General features: G+C 35.1%; 1 protein-coding gene across 1 annotated transcript in view; it reads left to right on the forward strand.

The window, feature by feature from the left end:
* The window catches only part of LOC108576515 (transcription factor AP-2-epsilon), a 107,957-nt gene that overhangs the window by 82,893 nt on the left and 3,533 nt on the right, over positions 1-21,531 (forward strand). The window contains exon 8 of the mRNA XM_017939521.1: positions 7,849-7,967. Within this exon, the coding sequence (XP_017795010.1) occupies positions 7,849-7,967 (119 nt within the window). The remainder of the gene's footprint in view (positions 1-7,848; positions 7,968-21,531) is intronic.

A 21,531-nucleotide genomic window follows, 5' to 3' on the forward strand; every position in this document is an offset into this window, starting at 1 on the left:
TCTGGCGTGACAGTGAACGTGTTAATAAGTAAATGTTGTTCAAATTATATCGTGTTTGATATCATTTTCATCAGAAAAATCTCACCAACATGTTAAAAAAATTTTCAGATGAAAAAAAGTAAAATTAAAGAAATTATATTTTTCTATTATGAATTGTCCAGTTGTGAAATCTCGTAAAAGAAAGCGAGTGGTGTAGCGTTACACGCTTGACTGACAGCGAGCGAGATAACATAGGCGCGGCAATGACGCAGACCTAGGCGTAGGACGATCTATACTGACACTTGTAGAATCCAAACTGGCTGACACTTGTAGAGACATTACTGTACTTTGAATTCAAATAATATAAGAATTCTAAAAATTTTCTTTAATTGCTTGACAAAAGAAATATAGCACTACCGAAAGTAAAAATTTCAAGAAAACAGTTTCCAACAAAATATATCCAAACTTATTTTTCACATATACCACACTACTGTGTATAATCTCACATTTTTACTTTAATATTTCAAACTCTTATTAATTAACAAAAGAAGTAAGTCCAGTAGCACTTAAAACCTTTCTTACGTTCGTTCTTCAATTACAAAATTCAACTCAAGATTTTCTTTAATTCTGTTAAAGTATTCAAAGTGCCCGCGTGCGGAGATCCCCCGAGCATCGACTGTTTTTCCCCGAGAGCACGCGTGGCTTGGGCTTTCCCTTGCGCGCTCGTGTACCATTGTAGCATCCCGATTACATGTTAAGTATATTGTGCTGTGTTTATTACCTCGTGTTGACTACCTTCTGTTCGACTACCTCGCCTAACTAAAAACCCAACAAATTCCTTGACAAAAAAAATATAACACCAGACAGCAATCGAAGACTGTGTACCAAATTAAAAAATTCAAGGGAACAATTTTTCAGTCACCAAAATTATTTACTAACAAACTACGTGGGATATCAAAACTTATTTTTTTACATACACCACACTGCTTCGTATACTGTTCTAATATTTCAAAAGAAGTAAGTCCAGTAGCACTTAAAACCTTTCTTACGTTCGTTCTTCAATTACAAAATTCAACTCAAGATTTTCTTTAATTCTGTTAAAGTATTCAAAGTGCCCGCGTGCGGAGATCCCCCGAGCATCGACTGTTTTTCCCCGAGAGCACGCGTGGCTTGGGCTTTCCCTTGCGCGCTCGTGTACCATTGTAGCATCCCGATTACATGTTAAGTATATTGTGCTGTGTTTATTACCTCGTGTTGACTACCTTCTGTTCGACTACCTCGCCTAACTAAAAACCCAACAAATTCCTTGACAAAAAAAATATAACACCAGACAACAATCTAAGACTGTGTACCAAATTGAAAAATTTAAGGAAACAATTTTTCAGTCACCAAAATTATTTACTAACAAACTACGTAGGATATCAAAACTTATTTTTTTACATACACCACACTGCTTCGTATACTGTTCTAATATTTCAAAGTCTGAAAGAAAAAATGAAATTCTGCTGAAAGTCTTCGATTAAAATATTCCACTCTCTCGCAAACACTTGCATTTAAAATACCAGAAACACGTTCGATCACGAAATACCCTTTAATTTATCACCACTCGACAGTTGTAGTAGAGTTTAACGATTAACGACGCCAGTAGTCGAGGATGTCTCCAGTAATCAGGGGTGCAGGGTGTCCTAGAGTTCACCATCCCAGACGAGACAGAGAGGATCGAGTGGAAGGGCGCGAAGAAGATCGCAGAAATCTCGGGAAACGGAGCCACGTTGAAGAATACGAGAGAGAATCGTTCTCGGGGACAAGAGCGTGTAATGAATGGAGAATTGCTCTCGTCACGTACAAAGGAATCGGTGTGCCGGCGTCGATAATAAATATGTATCTATATGAGGACAGAGTGTCGTTCAACGCGAATTCCTCTCCTCGCGGCACGTGAAACGCTCGCAGAAACGCGCGAATCCGAGCCGTCGACAGCTGCAACACAAGTGGAAGGACACTCGGTTGCGTAAAGTTCTCGTGAAGTTACGCGGGAGTGGTAAATGTCCTGAGAGACGATAATAATTATGCAACTTATAGAGGATAATCGTGCATTAATGCACACAGACACGCGGCAAGAAACGATATATTTTTATCGTCAAATGTTATTTGCCGCGCGAGAGAGACTGTGACATTAAGAGGATGCGTAGTACGTGTTACTCATTTCGGTAATTGTAAGATAAAAAGGTGATATGTAAAATTGCGAGCGGGTTAAGTGATCTGAGGCAAGCAACACTTTACTCGCTCTACTATTTTTTTGTTTTTTTTTTTCTCGAGTTTCTTAACGTAAAGTAATTTTTCAGGGACTTAACTCGTTGCGGTCGTATTTTTAGCAAGCATGGTAGTCTTATTGGTCGGAATTATTTTTCATCAATTATTGCCTAAAACACGTGTAAATTTTATTCAAATGAGTTTGTTTAAGCTGTGTGTATATTTTTCTTTTCCGTTTCTGCAAGCAAAGGGTCCACAGAGAGTTTGGATGGTAAAAACGCCTTGCCGGGAATGTCCTGGGGTTCGACCGCAAAGAATTAATAGTTTTATAATTATCTCGTTCGATGTGTCCACTTAATGTCATTTTGAGTGAAACGAAGTTTGAACACTTTGGACTTATACTGATTCTTCAGACACTTAAAAAATTCTTACTTTTTATTATAGTAATTTTAACTATTTCGTCTATAGCAATTTTTCAATACGACTGAAAAACTGAAACATTTATAACGAGGTTCAACAGCAGAAATTGTGTTGGAAACACTGTCTAACGTGACAAAAAGATCTGCGGACACATTTTCAGCGGTCCTGGAGAGAAATTCAGGAAGAAACTTTAAAAAAACTTAAAGAAATTATTTCCAGTTGTGATCGCGAAACGGGGAGCGTACATTGATGAAAAAATTGAGAACTTTCTATGTACAATTTTCAATATACTTTAACATTGAGAAACTATATTCGGTGAAAGTAATTTGTAAATAATCGTTTGACTTAATAACGCGGGTGTTTAACAGCGTTAATTTAAACGTAAAGCTGAAATAAGTAGGTCTTTCGTGACTTATGCACGAGAAATATATTCGAATACTTTGAAAAAGTTCTGGAAATGATTTACAATTTATTTTCACTCAATCAGCTAGTGAAAAAATTTCTCCATAAACCGTATAAAATCGGCCAACTCCAATACACAATTTCTACGTTCAACTATACGTAACAAGAAGAAACACTACAGGTACCCCATCGAATCTCTCGAAGAACGCGTAAATTTCCTCCACGATAATCCGAAATAAACGAATATGAGAGAAAACGCGGTACATAACCTAAAAGTGCGAAACAGAAAATCTGGAATTCCCCTCTTAAATTCAATCGAAACTGCCACGTTCAAGTGACCGTACAATGAAACGTCAAAAGGTACAAAGAGAAACGTTTGGTTCGTGTCCACGGTGAACCAGCACAACAGGTTTATCGTTCGCCAGTAAAACGTTATCTGATCCCCGAACTATAAACGTTCAGAAATTACCGGAGGAATTCCTCTGGTTGTATCAAAGGGGTACACACTTCTAAATCAAGCTCCGAAGCCGATGTATCCGAGGATTGCACCGCTTGTATAAATAAAATGGTAACATCTGACACGTTCACGTTGATAGCGTTACGAGGAAGCATAGTGAAACGTGGCACGGGTAGTAAGGTTCCTAAAAAATGGCGCGTTATTCGAATCCGTGTTATACGAAACAAAGAACTGGTACAAAAGAGGTTATAAAAATGAAAAGAAACGTACTATTATATTTTTATAATTAAAAGAAATATCTTTATCGAAGCAATTTTCACCAAAAGTATAACATATTAATATGTACAGGTAACCCCCGTATAACACGCTAGTTAGATCCCTAAAAAATGGCGCGTTATTTGAATCCGTGTTATACGAAACAAAGAACTGGTCCAGAAAAGGCGGTTAGGTTATGAAAATGAAAAGAAACATACTATTATATTTTTATAATTAAGAGAAATATCTTTATCGAAGCAATTTTCACCAAAAGTATAACATATTAATATGTACAGGTAACCCCCCTATAACACGCTAGTTAGATCCCTAAAAAATGGCGCGTTATTTGAATCCGTGTTATACGAAACAAAGAACTGATCCAGAAAAGGCGGTTAGGTTATGAAAATGAAAAGAAACATACTATTATATTTTTATAATTAAAAGAAATATATTTATCTATAAAAGTATAACGTATTTTTTCTTTTTTTTATTTATTATGATCTTTGCCTTTCGGCTTAGGATGACTTCCAGCTACATCTTTTCTTATCTACTATCTTACCTTACTAGTCTTAACTTCTATTATATTATACTAATTATCCTTATTTCTTTATTTTTACTATCCTATATTGATTTCTAAAATACGATCTTGTAACTATTTATTTATCTTCTCCCCTATCCTTACTACATTTTAACATCGCTATTGCACCTTTCTTTGGTTCTAGTCCTTCTCCATTTCTTTTCTCATTTTTCTTTCTCTTGTTTTCGTTTCTTCTATTCCTTCACTTAGCAGTTCCTCAATTCCTATTTCTCTTCTTGTGGCCTCGCACTTCTCTGTATAAAAGCGTCAGCGTTCTTCTTTACAGATTCTGCATTTTCTATCCTCCTTCTCTCTTCAGTGTTGCTTTCCCTTAATCTCTTAATCGCTACGAGCTCAGATAAAAAAGTTGTAAAAGGCGACCTTCGCTATTTTCTCCGCGATTCCGACTAATTGCAGTTTTTTCCAAATCTTTTTGTCATATAGCAAACCAAATTCTTCAATCCTATTCAAAAAGCTCAAGCTGTTTGATCTAATTTCGAAAAGAAAGCTATTCCACTTCGAAGGGTGTCCACATATTTCTGTCCTTGACTGTATATATACTGTATATTGGTTTCGGGGCGTAGATCCTTTCGGCAGATATATTAAAAAGTCGTAGCGGTAAAGTGTATTAATTGCCGAGCGAAGCGAAAGATTACCGGACGGACCGGCTGCTCGAACTGAACAAAGGTAGCCGATGTGTATACGTATTACCGTTATGTCGGTCCATGGATGATGGATGAATAGGGTGTGTGTTAAGAAGTACTATCGAATTCTTGACGATGTTCCGCGAAATATACTCGGACAGAGAGACCTGTGAACGGTTTTAAGTAGGTTGCTCCTCAAGCAGGAATACATATTCGTTTTTTTTTTTCTTTTTTTCTTCGCATGTTGTTCGACCACTTTACTTTACCTGGCAAAATGTTTGTTCTTTTTTTGTTTGGATATCGTTATTCATAGGTTCGGTGTCAAGTATTATTTTATAGGTTTGCATAAAGGTAGTAGGAGAGAAAATGTTCGAATCATTTTATGATCGTGTATACACGCACACACACGTGTTGAGTACGGTGTACAATGTGGGATTGGAGAAGTTGAATGACTTGAGGGAATTTATGATTGGTGTGTTCTTTTCTGTGTTTCGAAAGATTGCCCCTTTATGCTGGAAATTTTTCAAACGCGTGCATACGAATGGTGTTAGACAAGTTTTTAAATGGATTTCAAGGAGTGCTTGTAGTATATTAAAAATAGGTAATTGTTTAAGGATGAGAGTGTCAGAAATGAATTGGAGTGACGTGTACTAAAGTAAATTTTCCTATTAAAATCAATTCTCGTACAAACTGTATATTGTAAGGGAAACAATTTTCAAATTTGCATTCAGCTGGATTTTCGCGACATAGAAACGCGTTGAATCCCTTGAAGATTTGAAATGTCAGAAATGAAGGAATTAATTACAGTGACACGTATTAAAGTAAATTTTCTCACTAGAATCACCTCTCGTTCGAATTGTAGATATATCATCGAAAAAAATAATTTCAGAATTTACATTCAGGAGAAACTTAGTACCTACTTTTTGATATCAAAGTAACAGTTGGATTTTCGCGACACAGAAACGCGTTCGACTTCTTCAAAAATTAGAATCTTAGAAATGAAGGAACTTAGGAATCAATTATAAATATTCTCATCAAAATCACATCTCATTCAAAGTGTATATTGCAAGAAGAACAATTTCAGAATTTGCATTCACGAGTTACTCAATATTTTTTTATATCAAAGTAACAGTTGGATTTTCACGATAGAGAAACACGTTCGATTCTTTCAAAAATTAGAATGTCAAAAATGAAGACTTTGAGAGATTAATTATAAATTTTCTCATTAAAGTCACACTTCGTTCAAGCTGTGTATTATAAAAAAAAAAAAACAATTTCAAAATTTACATTCGCGATTTTTAAATATCAAATATAAGACGATACGTGTATCAGTTGGATTTTCGCGACACAAAAACACATTGGTACACCTTCGAAAGTATCTCGCTCCGCAATCGACTTATCCACGAAGTCGAGTTACTCAATAGTCGTATGGATGACACGCGTAGCTACGGATTATGCAAATTTCCTCGCTTCTCTCTCGTTACACACCTTCCCCTCTCTCTCCATCCCACTTTCTTCCCGGTTGCTTGTCGATTTCTTTTTTCCTTCCTTCAAGGATCACGGCAAAAATGATTAATGGGGCAATTCCGTTTCGAAATTTCTACGCTCTGAAACGAGAGCCTCGGTTGAACGCGCGCGTTTCGAGTACACACTTCGGTGTACGTAAACGCTCGGAACAAAGAGATGAGCGAAAAGATGAAGTTTCGTTTCAATGAATCGACACGTGGAGATGTATGAATGCAACTTGATTGTGCAACCGATGTTGTGAAGTTGTATAATTGTTACAAAGTGCTCGTTGATATATTTATTCTGCTGTAGAAATCACTTTGTTGTAGTACAGCTGTGTTAACCTGCTTTTACACTATACAAATTGTTCTATAAACTTTTTTTTTAAATAAGAAATTTGAGTCACATCAAATCGAGTCGAGTAAAAAAAGTAGAACTTCGGTAGAAAATTCTTTCACCTACCAGATATTGTAAAAAACACTATAATTTAGAGATTTTGTATAGTTTTACGTATTACATGTTTTTTGTGTAATTTTGTACCTTTAAATTTCCTATAAATGCATACAACTCTGCAGTATAGTTATCAGCGACTGTCGACTATTATACTATTTTCGTCAGTAATTTGGTTTACTTTAACCCCTTAACCTATGATTTCTTTTCCGACTGTGCGTCTAAGCGTCAGCCATTTTCTGTTCCAGTACTGTATCAGGTAACAAAAACTAATCTGTCACAGACTAATTACATTCAGCAATCCCCAGTCTGAAAAGTTCCAACGAAAATTAGGATTACAATTAATTTTTTTACTAATACAACTATCTTTCTCACATCTTCGCCGGAATCTCTGCCACGAGTCTGACGCGTTGTCATATGTTAAGGGGTTACGAATGAGATTGGGTTGTCAATCTTGCCTCTGTTGAATTTATTTTTTTAGCAGTGCGTTGATCTTGGTATGGCTGCTATGAATTCTGCATTTTGAACAATGGAGCAGCAAATGATCTACTTCAATTGTCGGGTTACAATTGTTGCACAATGGTTTTTCTAACTTGTTACAAGATTATACCTTTTGGTATTATTATAATAACAAGCCTGTAACTAATTTGTACTATGTTTCCTTTTTCTTCAACTCCGGCTGAAACTGCCCAATTAAGATTCGAATTTCTTCTTCTATTTCGGTTGAATCCATCTGCATATCAACGCCTAATTCATCACAGACATCGTGCTTCTTATTTCTGTCTCTGAAGTTCATAGATGTAATGTCAAAACAATGACAAAACAATTTAATTAAACGGTCGATTTCTTCTCTTTCGTCCATTCAATTTTATAATTGTAAGAAAAACGATTCTAATTGTCATTTCCAGAGCGAAGTCCAAAAACGGCGGACGTCTGCTTAGGGAAAAGTTGGAGAAAATTGGACTAAACTTGCCAGCGGGAAGAAGGAAGGCCGCCAATGTGACGCTCTTAACATCCCTAGTGGAAGGTGAGTTAACGTTCTTGATAAATAATCGGTCGATGAGGAAGCTAACAGTAATCGTTTCTTGCGATATTTATGAATTATTAATAAAACACCTCGTTAAACGTCTGCCACGGTAAGAAAAATAACAAAGTTTGTACATGATTGCGGTATTTAATTGAAAGTATAATAAATGTACCTTAATTGTCCTTTAATTACCTTTCCAGACTGCTTCGACAGTTTTTATCCCGATTTTTTAATAGGAATCAGTTCTCTAGAAGGTTAAGGATTCATATGTGTAAATATGAATGTATAATTAGACACTTTAATTTATACAGAATGTTTATGGATCAATAACGGGGAAATATCTGCATTTACGTAACGATGTTGTGATTTAGTTGCAACACGTGACATGTCAATGTCGCTGTTATGTGTGATTAGGTTGATTGAAAAGTTCTATTGGTGGTCAACAGTATTCAAAATAAAACTATTATGAAAAGAAACGCTTGCTTGTGGAATCACTATTTCGAATTCAAAAGTAAAAAGAACATTTTGATACCAGCATTATGACACCTAATTATCTAAATATTAATTCTACAATACATATCTTGGACCTCGTCGGTTTACCATTTTTATCATACACATGTAAATGAAAGAATATTTTCACACATTCGAGACCGACTTATTATTACAAACATATTGAAAATACGTAGAAGTGTGAAACAAAAAATACCGATTATACCTCAACTATCATAATTATAAAATGAAACGCTTAATTATTAAATCGTTATTGCGAAATCGAAAGCAAAAGTGAACGCGACTAAAATTATACTAACATTGCGACATATAATTATCTAAACATTAATTCTTCAGTTCTGTTTACCATTTTTATCGTTCGTTTCTTAAATAACGTGTTAAAGACGTCGAGGAAAAACCGAAAGAGGTATAAAAAATTTCTGAACGAAGCACAGCGATGAATTTTCTCCAAATATATTTCTTCCTTATTTTTACCACAAATCTGTTGGAAATAAACCTTGACAGATATGAAACACGCGTTGCCTTGTAAACACGCTTTATCCATATCTCACGCTATCATTTGCATATCATTTGCTTTTCTTCCAGCATTTTCTTCTTTTTCTTTAATACCTACCTAAAGTGTTACAAGTGGTGCATTCACTGTGCGACAATTAGTGTACTTTCTTGAGTAAATAATTACAAACCTAACAAAACGAGTCTAAATTAAGTCACAAAAAATGGGAAAATTTTTATATTTTCTTATCTGAGCGAACACCGAAAGGGTTAACAACACGTGTTCGTTATACCCGTCTAAAGTGTTACACGTGATGCATTCACAGTGCGACAATTAGTGCACTTTCTTGAATAAATAATTGCAAACCTAACGAAACGAGACTAAATTAAGTCGCAAAAAAAGGGGAACATTTTTACATTTCCTTATCTGAGCGAACAGCGAAAGGGTTAATAACATGCGTTCACGCAACGAGACTTTCTGGGTGTATAGAGGTCGGTCTACCCTGACGAAGCTCTAATGACTCAACCGGCGGATTGTTCGAGTGTTGGTGCAGTCGTTGATTATAATTTATGGTCGGTAAGCTTCTATAAAACACCGGCTCTGGCTTTTCTTTCCTCGCCACTGACACATCGCGAAGAATGACCGCGGCACGTGTGTGTAGTCAAAGCGCGCTTTAACAGTCGGTTTGTCGCGATTCATGCGATACCATTGACTCGCTGCTTGTCAGGATATAAAGCAACGAGATATCGTCGAGCTCTGTGTGAAAAGTTTGCAATATCTCAATCGAACAACGGAGAAAATTGTTGTCCTCGATTTGGTTTTTTAACCTTTTGCCTTTCTTACAATTCTTGAAGAAGAATTGTGTTTCTGTTTAATTTGTATTTTTGCTCCGAATTCGGGTTCAGTTTAGGATTCACGATTACTACATACAAATTCTGTATGATATCTTGACTTTTTTTTATTTAACGTTGTATAAAAATAGGGAATAGTCGAGGCTGGGATTAAGAAATCGTAAGGCAAGGGGTTAAATTAAGAAGCTGAAAGACGTTTATGCCTTTGAAATGAATTTTCTAAATTTTTTAATAGATAGAGATAAATCTAAATTCAAATATAGTTTAATGATACAGTATCCAGTATGGTAATTAAGTCAAAACGGTGAAATAATTTATCAAATGTTTATGCAAACGAATTGTAAATTTATCATGGACCAAATAAAGAAGAAATTTTCTATAAATTTTATCAAACTCAGTGGAATTATTCGAGTGAAAAATTGGAGTTTTCACAGTGACAAACATTTCCACAAAAACACAGTGGAATAATTCGAGTTTTCAAATTGACAAAGATTTCCACAAAACCACAATGGAATTATTCGAGTTTTCACACTGACAAACATTTTCACAAAAGCACAATGGATTTATTCGAGTTTTCACATTGACAAAAATTTCCACAAAAACCCAGTGGAATTATTCGAGTTTTCACATTGACAAAAATTTCCACAAAACCAGAATGGAATTATTCGAGTTTTCAAATTGACAAACATTTTCACAAAAACACAGTGGAATTATTCCAGTTTTCAAATTGACAAAGATTTCCACAAAACCAGAATGGAATTATTCCAGTTTTCAAATTGACAAAGATTTCCACAAAACCAGAATGGATTTATTCGAGTTTTCACATTGACAAAAATTTCCACAAAAACACAGTGGAATTATTCGAGTTTTCACATTGACAAAAATTTCCACAAAACCAGAATGGAATTATTCCAGTTTTCACATTGACAAAAATTTCCACAAAAACACAGTGGAATTATTCGAGTTTTCACACTGACAAACATTTTCACAAAAGCACAATGGAATTATTCCAGTTTTCACATTGACAAACATTTTCACAAAAACACAGTGGAATTATTCGAGTTTTCAAATTGACAAAGATTTCCACAAAACCAGAATGGAATTATTCCAGTTTTCACATTGACAAAAATTTCCACAAAAGCACAATGGAATTATTCCAGTTTTCATATTGACAAAAATTTCCACAAAAACACAGTGGAATTATTCGAGTTTTCACATTGACAAAAATTTCCACAAAAACGCAGTAAAATTACTCCATTGAATAATTCGAGATTTGCTTTCAACGAGATTTAATTGTTTCATTACACCGTGGTAAGTAGACCACGGTGCTAAATCATATTTCGATAGATCTAATATTCAATTTCTTTTATGAAAGTTACTCGGTGCACCGTGTATGATTAGTGCACGTCGTAAACATAACGAAACACGTTCCAGTTGAAAAATATACATGATTCAAAGGTAGATTCAACAGGTTTCATACGCAGAGACACAATAAATTTCTGCTTTATTTTAGCGTACACTGTCGCGACGTAATTTTCTTGCACAAAGTAAAGGAAGAGAACGTGTGCAGCTTCTTAATAACGCATAAACCATAGAATCAATTCTATTAAGTTGCTGGACCGTATTCTTCGACTATCCCGTTCAGCGATCTAATTAACTGTCCAGCAACGTATACAGGTTTTCAAACTCGTTCCATTGGACATTTAGAATCTTCATTTCTCGATGGCATTTCGAAGACGGAAGTTAATCTCGAAGATATTCTGCTTGGACAAACTGTCGCTCGTTTTATGCTTTGACTAGTCTCTTTTCTTCTTCTTCTTCTTCTTCTTCTTCTTCTTCTTCTTCTTCTTCTTCTTCTTCTTCTTATATACAGGGTGGGCCACGTGGAACAGACCACCTAATTATCTTCTCTAGCTATAGTGATGCGAAAAAATATTTACATATAATTTAAACGGTTTCAAAGATGAAAAAAAGCCATTTTTTCTGTTTTTCTTAAAGTCACTTGGATATGTTTTTTGACGAGGGTAAAATGACCTTGGACTCTGAAATTTTAAATGAAATGTGAAACTTCCTTTCATTTTTTTTTTTATATTTCTTCCATCGAAAAAATTTTAATTCAAAAATTGCAAATTTATTTATTACAGAGATGGAAAGAAATATTTTGTTTAAAATATTTAATACTAATATGACCTTATGATGACCGTGGATTCTAAATTTTGAATCAAATATGAAACTTCTTTTCACTTCTTTCATATTTCTTCCATCACAAAAATTTCTATTCAAAAATTACGAATTTATTTATTACACAGATGGAAAGAAATATTTTGTTTAAAACGAGGGTAGTGTACAAAGTGAGGTCACAATAATATATCCTTAAAATGGCTTTAGACTCCTTTTAAATCAAATATGAAACTTCCTTTCAATTTTGCCATTTCTTCCACCGAAAAAATTTTTATTGAAAAATTGCAAATTTATTTTCTACAGAGATAAAATGAAATATTTTGCTAAAAATAAGTGTAATGTACAAAGTGAGGTCACAATAATATTACCCTAAAATGACTTTGGACTCCAAATTTGAAACGAAGTATGAAACTTCCTTTCATTTTTTGCCATTTTGCCATCACAAAAATTTTTCTTCCATTTTATTCACTTCTTCACTTCGAAGCCATTCGAATTACATACACAAATTTCCTCGTACCACCGTAGCTGTCGAAGATAATTAGTTGGCCTGTTTCACATGGCCCACCCTGTATATGAAGACATATCGAACGTAACGGATACGGATACTCTATCATAATCGTCATTATCGTTGCTTATTTGAATAACTGAAACGAATATACGAAGGCGATATCGTTGAATAAAATCTAATTATGTGTTGCACAACGTGTAACCCGTGTAGATTTCTAACAGTATGGTATCCCAGCTCGTTAATTGGAATTCGCTCTTCGCTTCTTTCACGGTCCATGAATCGTCGGAACAGAAAGCTGGACGCGCATCGATTCATAGCGTTTTCGTATTTGATTATTGACTTCGATATTTCACACCGATTTTTCACCTTTCTCTCGTACTACAATCTTACTGTGCAGTCGCGATTTTATTGTATCAGTTTCTGAGACTACTTTTGTTCACGTTTCGTACGAATTAACTTTCCTTCGTGAAATCTACATGATAATCTATATCCTTTCTGATTCACCGATTGTTCTCAAGCGGAAGAATATTCTCTCAGGAAATGTAGCTTTTAGAAGAGAGACATTGACAAATTGGAAAGGCAATCCATTCCTGAAAATGCAATAGCGCTACAAACGTGACTTTGTGTGCCACGTTTATTATTTTAGAGATTAAAATAATTGTAAAATGTGAAATGCCGTACGAGTAAGTGAAGAGAAAAATATGACGTGGTTAACATTGGCGATTTAATTGGCACTGAGTTTATATTGAAAAGTCATTTTTTTTAGATTTATGGGGATTTTTGTAATTTGGTTTTCTACGCCTCTGTGATTTTTAAAATGACACTCATTGAAATATAGTTTCAATTTTTAACGAAAAGCAGTCACTTTTATTTCGTACTCAGTTGACTTGATTTTGTGACACTTTCTGCTTTCAAAACTGAAGATTTCAGTTAAGAGACACATTTTTGGAACGAGTCTGGAGATAAGGGAAAATTCGGAAATTCAAATGAAAGCAGTTCCTAAAAGTGCCTATTAATAGTGCTTTCCGAAGTGTAAAATAGACTATTTTAAGGGGGATTATTTTCATTTAGAATAATTTTTTATTCAAACGAACTTTTATGACACTAATCCAAATTTTAACGAAGCTTTATGACACTAATCCAAATTTTAACAAACTTTATGGACAGTAGTTCAAATTTTACCAAACTTTTCTGACACTAATCCAAATTTTACCAAACTTATATGACACTAATCCAAATTTTACCAAACTTTTATGACAGTAGTCCAAATTTTAACAAACTTTCATGACACTAATCCAAATTTTAACAAACTTTCATGACAGTAGTCCAAATTTTAACAAACTTTGTGGACAGTAGTTCAAATTTTTCCAAACTTTTATGACACTAATCCAAATTTTACCAAATTTTCATGACACTAATCCAAATTTTAACAAACTATATGGACAGTAGTTCAAATTTTACCAAACTTTTATGACACTAGTCCAAATTTTAACAAACTTTATGGACAGTAGTTCAAATTTTACCAAACTTTTATGACAGTAGTCCAAATTTTAACAAACTTTCATGACACTAATCCAAATTTTAACAAACTTTTATGACAGTAGTCCAAATTTTACCAAACTTTCATGACACTAATCCAAATTTTAACAAACTTTATGGACAGTAGTTCAAATTTTACCAAACTTTTATGACACTGATCCAAATTTTAACCAACTTATATGACACTAATCCAAATTTTACCAAACTTTCATGACACTAATCCAAATTTTACCAAACTTATATGACACTAATCCAAAATTTAACAAACTTTTATGACACTAATCCAAATTTTACCAAACTTATATGACACTAATCCAAATTTTACCAAACTTTCATGACACTAATCCAAATTTTAACAAACTTTTATGACAGGTGTCCAAATTTTAACAAACTTTTATGACACTGATCCAAATTTTAACAAACCTTTACGACACTAATCCAAATCTTACCAAGCTTTTATGACACTAATCCAAATGTTACCAAACTTTTGTAACACTAATCTTTTAATCTTAATCTTTTATACCAATTTTTTTTATCAAACATCCTATTGCTAGATTACCACATTCTAAATGACATATCATAAAAAATCTCAATACCCAAGAAGAAATTTGAATACAATCAACGCTAGTCGAAATATTCCACTAGCTTGTCGAGCACGCTGACTTTGCAAAATTTTCGACTGTGCACAGCAGAAAGTCAAATTCGTCGAGTGATACGATATTTCGAAATATCCACGTGCATCTAGCAAGAGTATACACATGTGATAGCCGCTGAAAGAGTTTGCGGAGTGCAGCGAAAGTGTGGGAACCTCCTCTCGAACGGAGGACGTAAACGCACCAGGTGTATAGGTATACTTTGGTCGCGTACGATTAACGTATATACCTGTGCGTGATTCATGCGTAAATTCGTGCCTGGTTGGCCTGCAGTGACGCAACATTGCTTACACACACGTTGAAAGTTCGTTCTCCGATCGGTTCCACCTGGCGCATCGCAATTTTTTTACCTGAAATTCCAATATTCCAGGTCATTTTTATCTCGCCCGATGTTAAATGACGATAATTAAACGTTACCAGGCACTTGGTCGGAATTAAAATTCTATAGAATTTCTGGTTAATCGTGTCCAGTGTTACTTTATGAAAAATCAAGTTGACGTCAATGTTGCTAATTGTACGAACGTTTCATTGAAGGAAAGACACGAAAATTCTTCGTGTTCGAACGTGAGGTTTTATAATGAAACGATATTTACAGGAAAAAATGTTACGAATTTATGTATATGTACTCTGGAGAAAATTTCGACACCTAATGTACAGTCGGTGGAAGAAATATAGCGAGGTCGTAAAATCGGTCGGGCGTTAAAGTTTACGCGTTGGAGCATACCGACAAGAGAATCGAGACAAATCTGAGACGATAAGGACGTGAAACTTGAGTTGGGAAAAAGGATGGAAATTGCATTTGCGACGAAAATTGTCATCTCTACACTTTGGAAAAAGAATGGAAATTGCATTTGCGACAAAAATTTTCATCTTTACACTTTGGAAAAAGAATAAAAATTGCACTCGCGACAAAAATTTCCATCTTTTCACTTTGGAAAAAGAATGGAAATTACATTTGCGACAAAAATTTTCATCTTTTCTCTTTGGAAAAAGAAAGGAAACAGCACTCGTGACAAAAATTTTCACCTTTTCACTTTGGAAAAAGAATAAAAATTGCACTCGCGACAAAAATTTCCATCTTTTCACTTTGGAAAATGGATAACCTTAAATATCAACGCATGTTAAATACCAGATCCGGATAAAAGCGAGAAAGGCACATCATTGGTGTATAATTTCTTTTTGAAAATTTTAGTTCTACGAAAATTGCTATAATTTCAATATTATTCACATAAAATATGCTTCAGCTTTGAAAAACAGAAAATGCCACATTCAAACCTGATTGTTGCATCGGTTGAGCCACTAAGAACCCAAAGCGACCAACTCGAATTAAATTTCAATCCGATCAAACACCAAATTTCAAATTCCGATCAAATTAAATTTACCAAATTTGTTTTATTTATCATGAGTTAAGCGCCGAGCACGTGCTTTGATATTAAAATTCGAAGAAAATCAAAAAGTGGAGTTAATCATTTCGGATTCTGAGTGGCTCAATTGATCCTTTAATTAACATTTAAGAAATATTTTACTAAATATATATTGCTTCAATTTACGATCTCTCTATATTTCTTCCTCCGACTGTACCCACATTAGAATTTACTTTCCAAAATTTGATCAAACACTTCGAACACGTATCCGTGCACTGTACACAACTGACGTGATAAATATGAAATCAGTATGCGCCTTATATGCACACCGATACCTTCACATATACACCAGCCACATACTTTCTGTGTATCGATCGCAATCGAGAGGGTTTCAACACATCGGCGAAACCGCAACCATACTGGCAGCTATCTCGACACCGTTGTCTCGAGGTACACGGAAGAGAATTCCCCCGAAATCCTTCTCTGGGCTTCGATTATCGGGGCATATTACAGCCGAGTATAATTTTGCGGTCGCTCTCAAAGATTGATCATCTCGCCAAGACCTATCGATTATGCGAACGTCCATGGAGTAGTATATACTATCGATACCGTTTACCGTTCTTCGACACCATGATCGTGATTCTTCAGAACGATCATTTGTACCGAAAGAAATGTAATATACCGATTGAAAGAGATAATCATGCTTCGACGATGAAACAATACGTGTGAATAAAAATAGAAAGATACTTTGAAAGGAGGAGAATAGCTCTTGGAATTTTTAGCTTTAGATAATAAGAATCTTGGAGTCTTCTTTGCTTGTCTTAAATTTAATTACACACAGATACTTGTAAATAACTGTGAGTGATATAATTTCGAAAAATTGATTATTCTAATGGAAATGTGTAGAGACCTAAACGTGGTTTCGTTTCGAACCCAGGGAACCACTAGTGAAAGTAATATGGAATAGTGGTTCCACAGCAGAACCACAAAGGGTTGAAGGTACAACCGCGTTGAAAAATTTCTGTTCATTTTTTGTACATTATCTGCGTCAGTTTTCTAACATATAGTTGTTAGATTTGTCGTAATTTATTCTAACAAAAAATATTTAAAAAATGCAGTTTCGTTAAAAGAAAAAATAAAAACAAAATGTAATATTCATATTCCCAAAAAGAATGTAGTTTGGCAAAGAAAAAATTGCATTTTAGAGGAGATATAAAAATAAAATGAAACTGAAAAAAATTACAGTTTAAGGAAATTCTGGTTAACAAAAATGAAGAATTTTAAACAATTTTCTGTGAAGTACAAGGAAAATCCTAAAATTTCGTGATGACACTCTAAACACAACTCGTGTTTAACCCTTTGATTATTTTCTAAGTTAAATAATTTCAAAAAGATTATTTCGTTGAAACATAATTACAGGTAACCTCCATATAACACTGCACTTTTACAACACGGTTTCGCTCTAACACGGTTCGAAAATTGGGGACAACCCTCGTGCAACACGGCATCCTAGAACACGGTTTCGCTCTAACACGGTTCGAAAATTGGGGACAACCCTCGTGCAACACGGCATCCTAGAACACGGTTTGAGAATTAGGGAAATACCCGAACAATATGGAACGTAATAAGAGCTTTTACAAGCCAAAGATATTTCATTTGAAATTAGTATTATTCAACCTTTTTTAAAGAAATGATAATTATGTTTTTCATTTTTGTGAATTAATTTGCAGCCCTGAACTATGCCTAGCTGAAATAAAAAAGTACATATTATTTTTATTTAATACATATTAATATGTTATACTTTTGGTGAAAATTATAAAGATATAATAGTATGTTTTTTTTTTTCATTTTTGGAATCTATCCCCCTCTTTTGTACTAGCTCTTTGTTTCATATAACACGAATTCGCATAACACGCCATTTTTTACGAACCTAACAACCATGTTATACGAGGGTTATCTGTATATGAGTTTACGGCAAAGCCGACTATTGTAATTGCTTAAAAATACGCGAGTTATTGGTTACGTTCATACTGTTTCATGAGCGCATATACCAGTCTATCGTCCTCAAAGGGTTAAAAGTGGTAAAACATTTCCTCGAAACAATTCGATCGCCGATCGTCAATTCAACGCGGCAATAATTACTAAACTGAAAAAGCGAGCAACGCGACTGGAGATCCCTTCGTCGCGAACAACGAATCAACGTGTAGATTGTTTTAATCGAAGTACGCGACCGCCTCGTAATGGTCGCGTCGGTTTTTCGATCGAACATCCGGCGACGAACGTAGTAAAGTCATCAAGTAAAAAGACCGATCGTTAATTCGCGAGTCACGTTGCTGATTCGTTCTCTGGTAAGGCCGCGTGTACCAATCTGCAGCTTGCATCTGCAATCACCTTCGACCAATCTGTGGTCCTCATCTGCATCGCGCGTTCCGTTCGTCGCATTGAGTTGTCTCGCTGCACGTCTGTATCGTACGTTATCGTTCCGATCGTTAGGCTTCTTTCTTAGACGTCGAAACTATGATGTCATAGCCGATCGAATTGTTCGCGGCTAGTTTTACAATCTGTGCGATTTTCACGATTCGAGGTGCAATCGGATATGTGTAATTCGATGCATTTTTGCGTGGAATTGAATTATACCGGGGTATTACGTCGTGTAACGTGAAATGTTACGGTCGCCTTGATTTCCACTTAATACGAACTCTTGAATTTTTCTAAGAGTGATAGGAATTTTATGGACTTTAAGTTGAGACGAAAAACACTCAGACACTCAAGACTTAACTAATAAGAGATTGATGAGGGATCTATTAGTACCTAATATGTATCCTTAGATTCTTCAACAGTAACAAGAATTGTATGAATTTTAAGTTAATGTGAAAAAAACTTAAGACGCTCAACATTCAGTTAACTACCTTTGAACACTCAACTAATAACTTGAGGAATTGTTTAGCACCGAATATGAGCGCTTAGGTTCTTTAACAGTAACAAGGATCGTATGAATTTTAAGTTAACGTGAAAAAAACTTAAGACACTCAACATTCAGTTAACTACCTTTCAATACTCAACTAATAACTTGAGGAATTGTTTAGCACCGAATATGAGCGCTTAGGTTCTTTAACAGTAACAAGGATCGTATGAATTTTAAGTTAACGTGAAAAAAACTTAAGACACTCAATACTCAGTTAATAAGGGATTAATTAGGAATTGATGAGGGATTTATCAGCACCTAATGCGATCCCTTAGATTTTTTCAACAGTAATAAGAATTGTATGAACTTTAAGTTAACATGAAATAAACTTAAGACACTCAACACTCAACTATTATCTTTTCAGCACGCAAACTAACAACTTGAGAGATTATCCTTAGATCTCCCCAAAAGTAACAAGAATTGTATGAATTTTAATTTAACAAAAAAAGAACTTAAACACTCAACTAACAACTTGAGCGATTAATTCGCGAATAATTAGAAATTCGACATTTCACGCTAAACATACCAATTAACTGCACTATTGTCAAAAATAGACATATTGTCAGAAGTATATAAATCTCTCTAAAAATATGCGGGAATATTTAATACGAAATACCCATTGAGAAATCATTCAGAAATGAACGAATTAATTTGTCTAACATCTGAACAAGACCGTCTTAAATTTCGCTACTCCGCAAAAATTGCGCAATACCGAACATCCCAGATCTCGTACAAGCTAGACAATTTGCATGAACGACAGTAACAACTTCACCGCTCGTAATAACATTTTGCATAAAAGACACGATCGACTAAGATAAACCTTAGAGAAGCTTTTCGTAAGAGGTCTAATACCTCGTAAAAACGGACGGCCTTAGTGCACCGCAATAATGTCTCCATAAACTAATTCGACATATATCCGTCGTGTGCGCGCACACAGGTGCATCTAGACGAGGCGGGTACGTGACGGAGATACTAATTCAGTTAAAGGGAATTAAAAGAAGTTATGAAACACGCGATGCGAAAAGCGCGTATGCAAATCAGGGAGCATGCATGGCAGAGCGGTGGAATCGTGGCCGGTATTAAAAGCTAGTCTGAAACGACCTGTTGCACTTTGTACGTGCACCGTGCGGAAACTCGCGCGACCTGCGTTCGCGATTAGATCGTCGATAACTATGGTCGGTCCTTGGTGACACGCGCGCTTAATTCAAGTCTCGCCGGTTCGTGAAACTATCCCTTCTCGAGTTTACACGGCGGGTACACACTTGTAAAGAAACCTTTACAACCGTCTAGCTATCGATGTTAGACACGAACGTGTTCGATCGGTTTTATTCGATCGTTTATTAGGGAAATGATCGTTACGAGGGAAAATCGTAAAATCGTCTCGCGAGAGATAATATCGTAGGTTTGTTCGAGATCCATTTACGACTCGATTCGTCTTCGTTCATGTGAAGAAAAGTTATGGTTGATTGGAATTTTATGTTTCGATGGGAGAATCGGGAATTAATAATATTTTACGACGATGTTTGTTGTTGTTAAGCATGTTTAATAATTTAATGGATAATCTCGAGTGATCGTAAATTTTAAATTGTCGGTTATCCCGTGTACGATACTGTTCTTCGTTGAATAACATGCAATTGAATTTATAACGATCGTGTAACATTTCGATTCAATTGTAGATTTTAATTTAAGCCTTTGTAACGCCGTGTGACTTAGAAGTGGCTATTTTATGTCTAACGACTTTAGTAAATTTACTATAGTTATGCTAAATTTAAATAATATAAAAATGCAGTTTGTTTCACCCTGGGAGAAATGGGGAGCGGGTAGGGTGACTCTTCGGTAGCTTTCTCCAAGTCAAGCTGCAATTCCTCGCGACTAATGTTAAGATGGGTGACCGCCAACGTTGGAAAAAAAAATTTATACACATAATTTATAAAAAACTAACCACTTTATATATAAAAATAATCGCTACTCGATTGACGCTACCCAACTACCTTTCGGTTCCGACCATGGTGACAGTGTGAGAGATATTACTGCATCTCGTTTGAAACGAGCGTAATGTACAAAGTGATTTTTCATTACACATGGAACGAAAGAGGCAAAGAATAATGTACAGAATTATGTAAATTGTGATTGTGAAATTGATTTTGTAAGATTTTCGATTCGTTTATTTCACGCAATTCATACCGCATCCTCTCCATTAGACGCTAGAATGAAAATATTACAAAATTTTCAAACTACGATGCGGATGGTATAATCATTGAATAATAATTGCATTTCATGCACATAGTTTAGGTGGTTCTGCACGGACTACTAATGTTGCGTACGAAGTCGCAGGAAAATTGAACTGTGAAAGGTATGCAACAGTCGACCACAACAACTTGAAAGAAACTGTTTGAAGAAAGGCTTTCTTAACTGTGCTTGCCTAATGAAATGTTGCGTTGATATTTCAGAATGTCCAATTCTTGGGTGTCTGATTGAGCACTGGAGCTCTTACCCCTTT

Source organism: Habropoda laboriosa, unplaced genomic scaffold (genome assembly GCF_001263275.1).
Source record: "Habropoda laboriosa isolate 0110345459 unplaced genomic scaffold, ASM126327v1 scaffold376, whole genome shotgun sequence".
Taxonomy (NCBI): Eukaryota; Metazoa; Arthropoda; class Insecta; order Hymenoptera; family Apidae; genus Habropoda; species Habropoda laboriosa.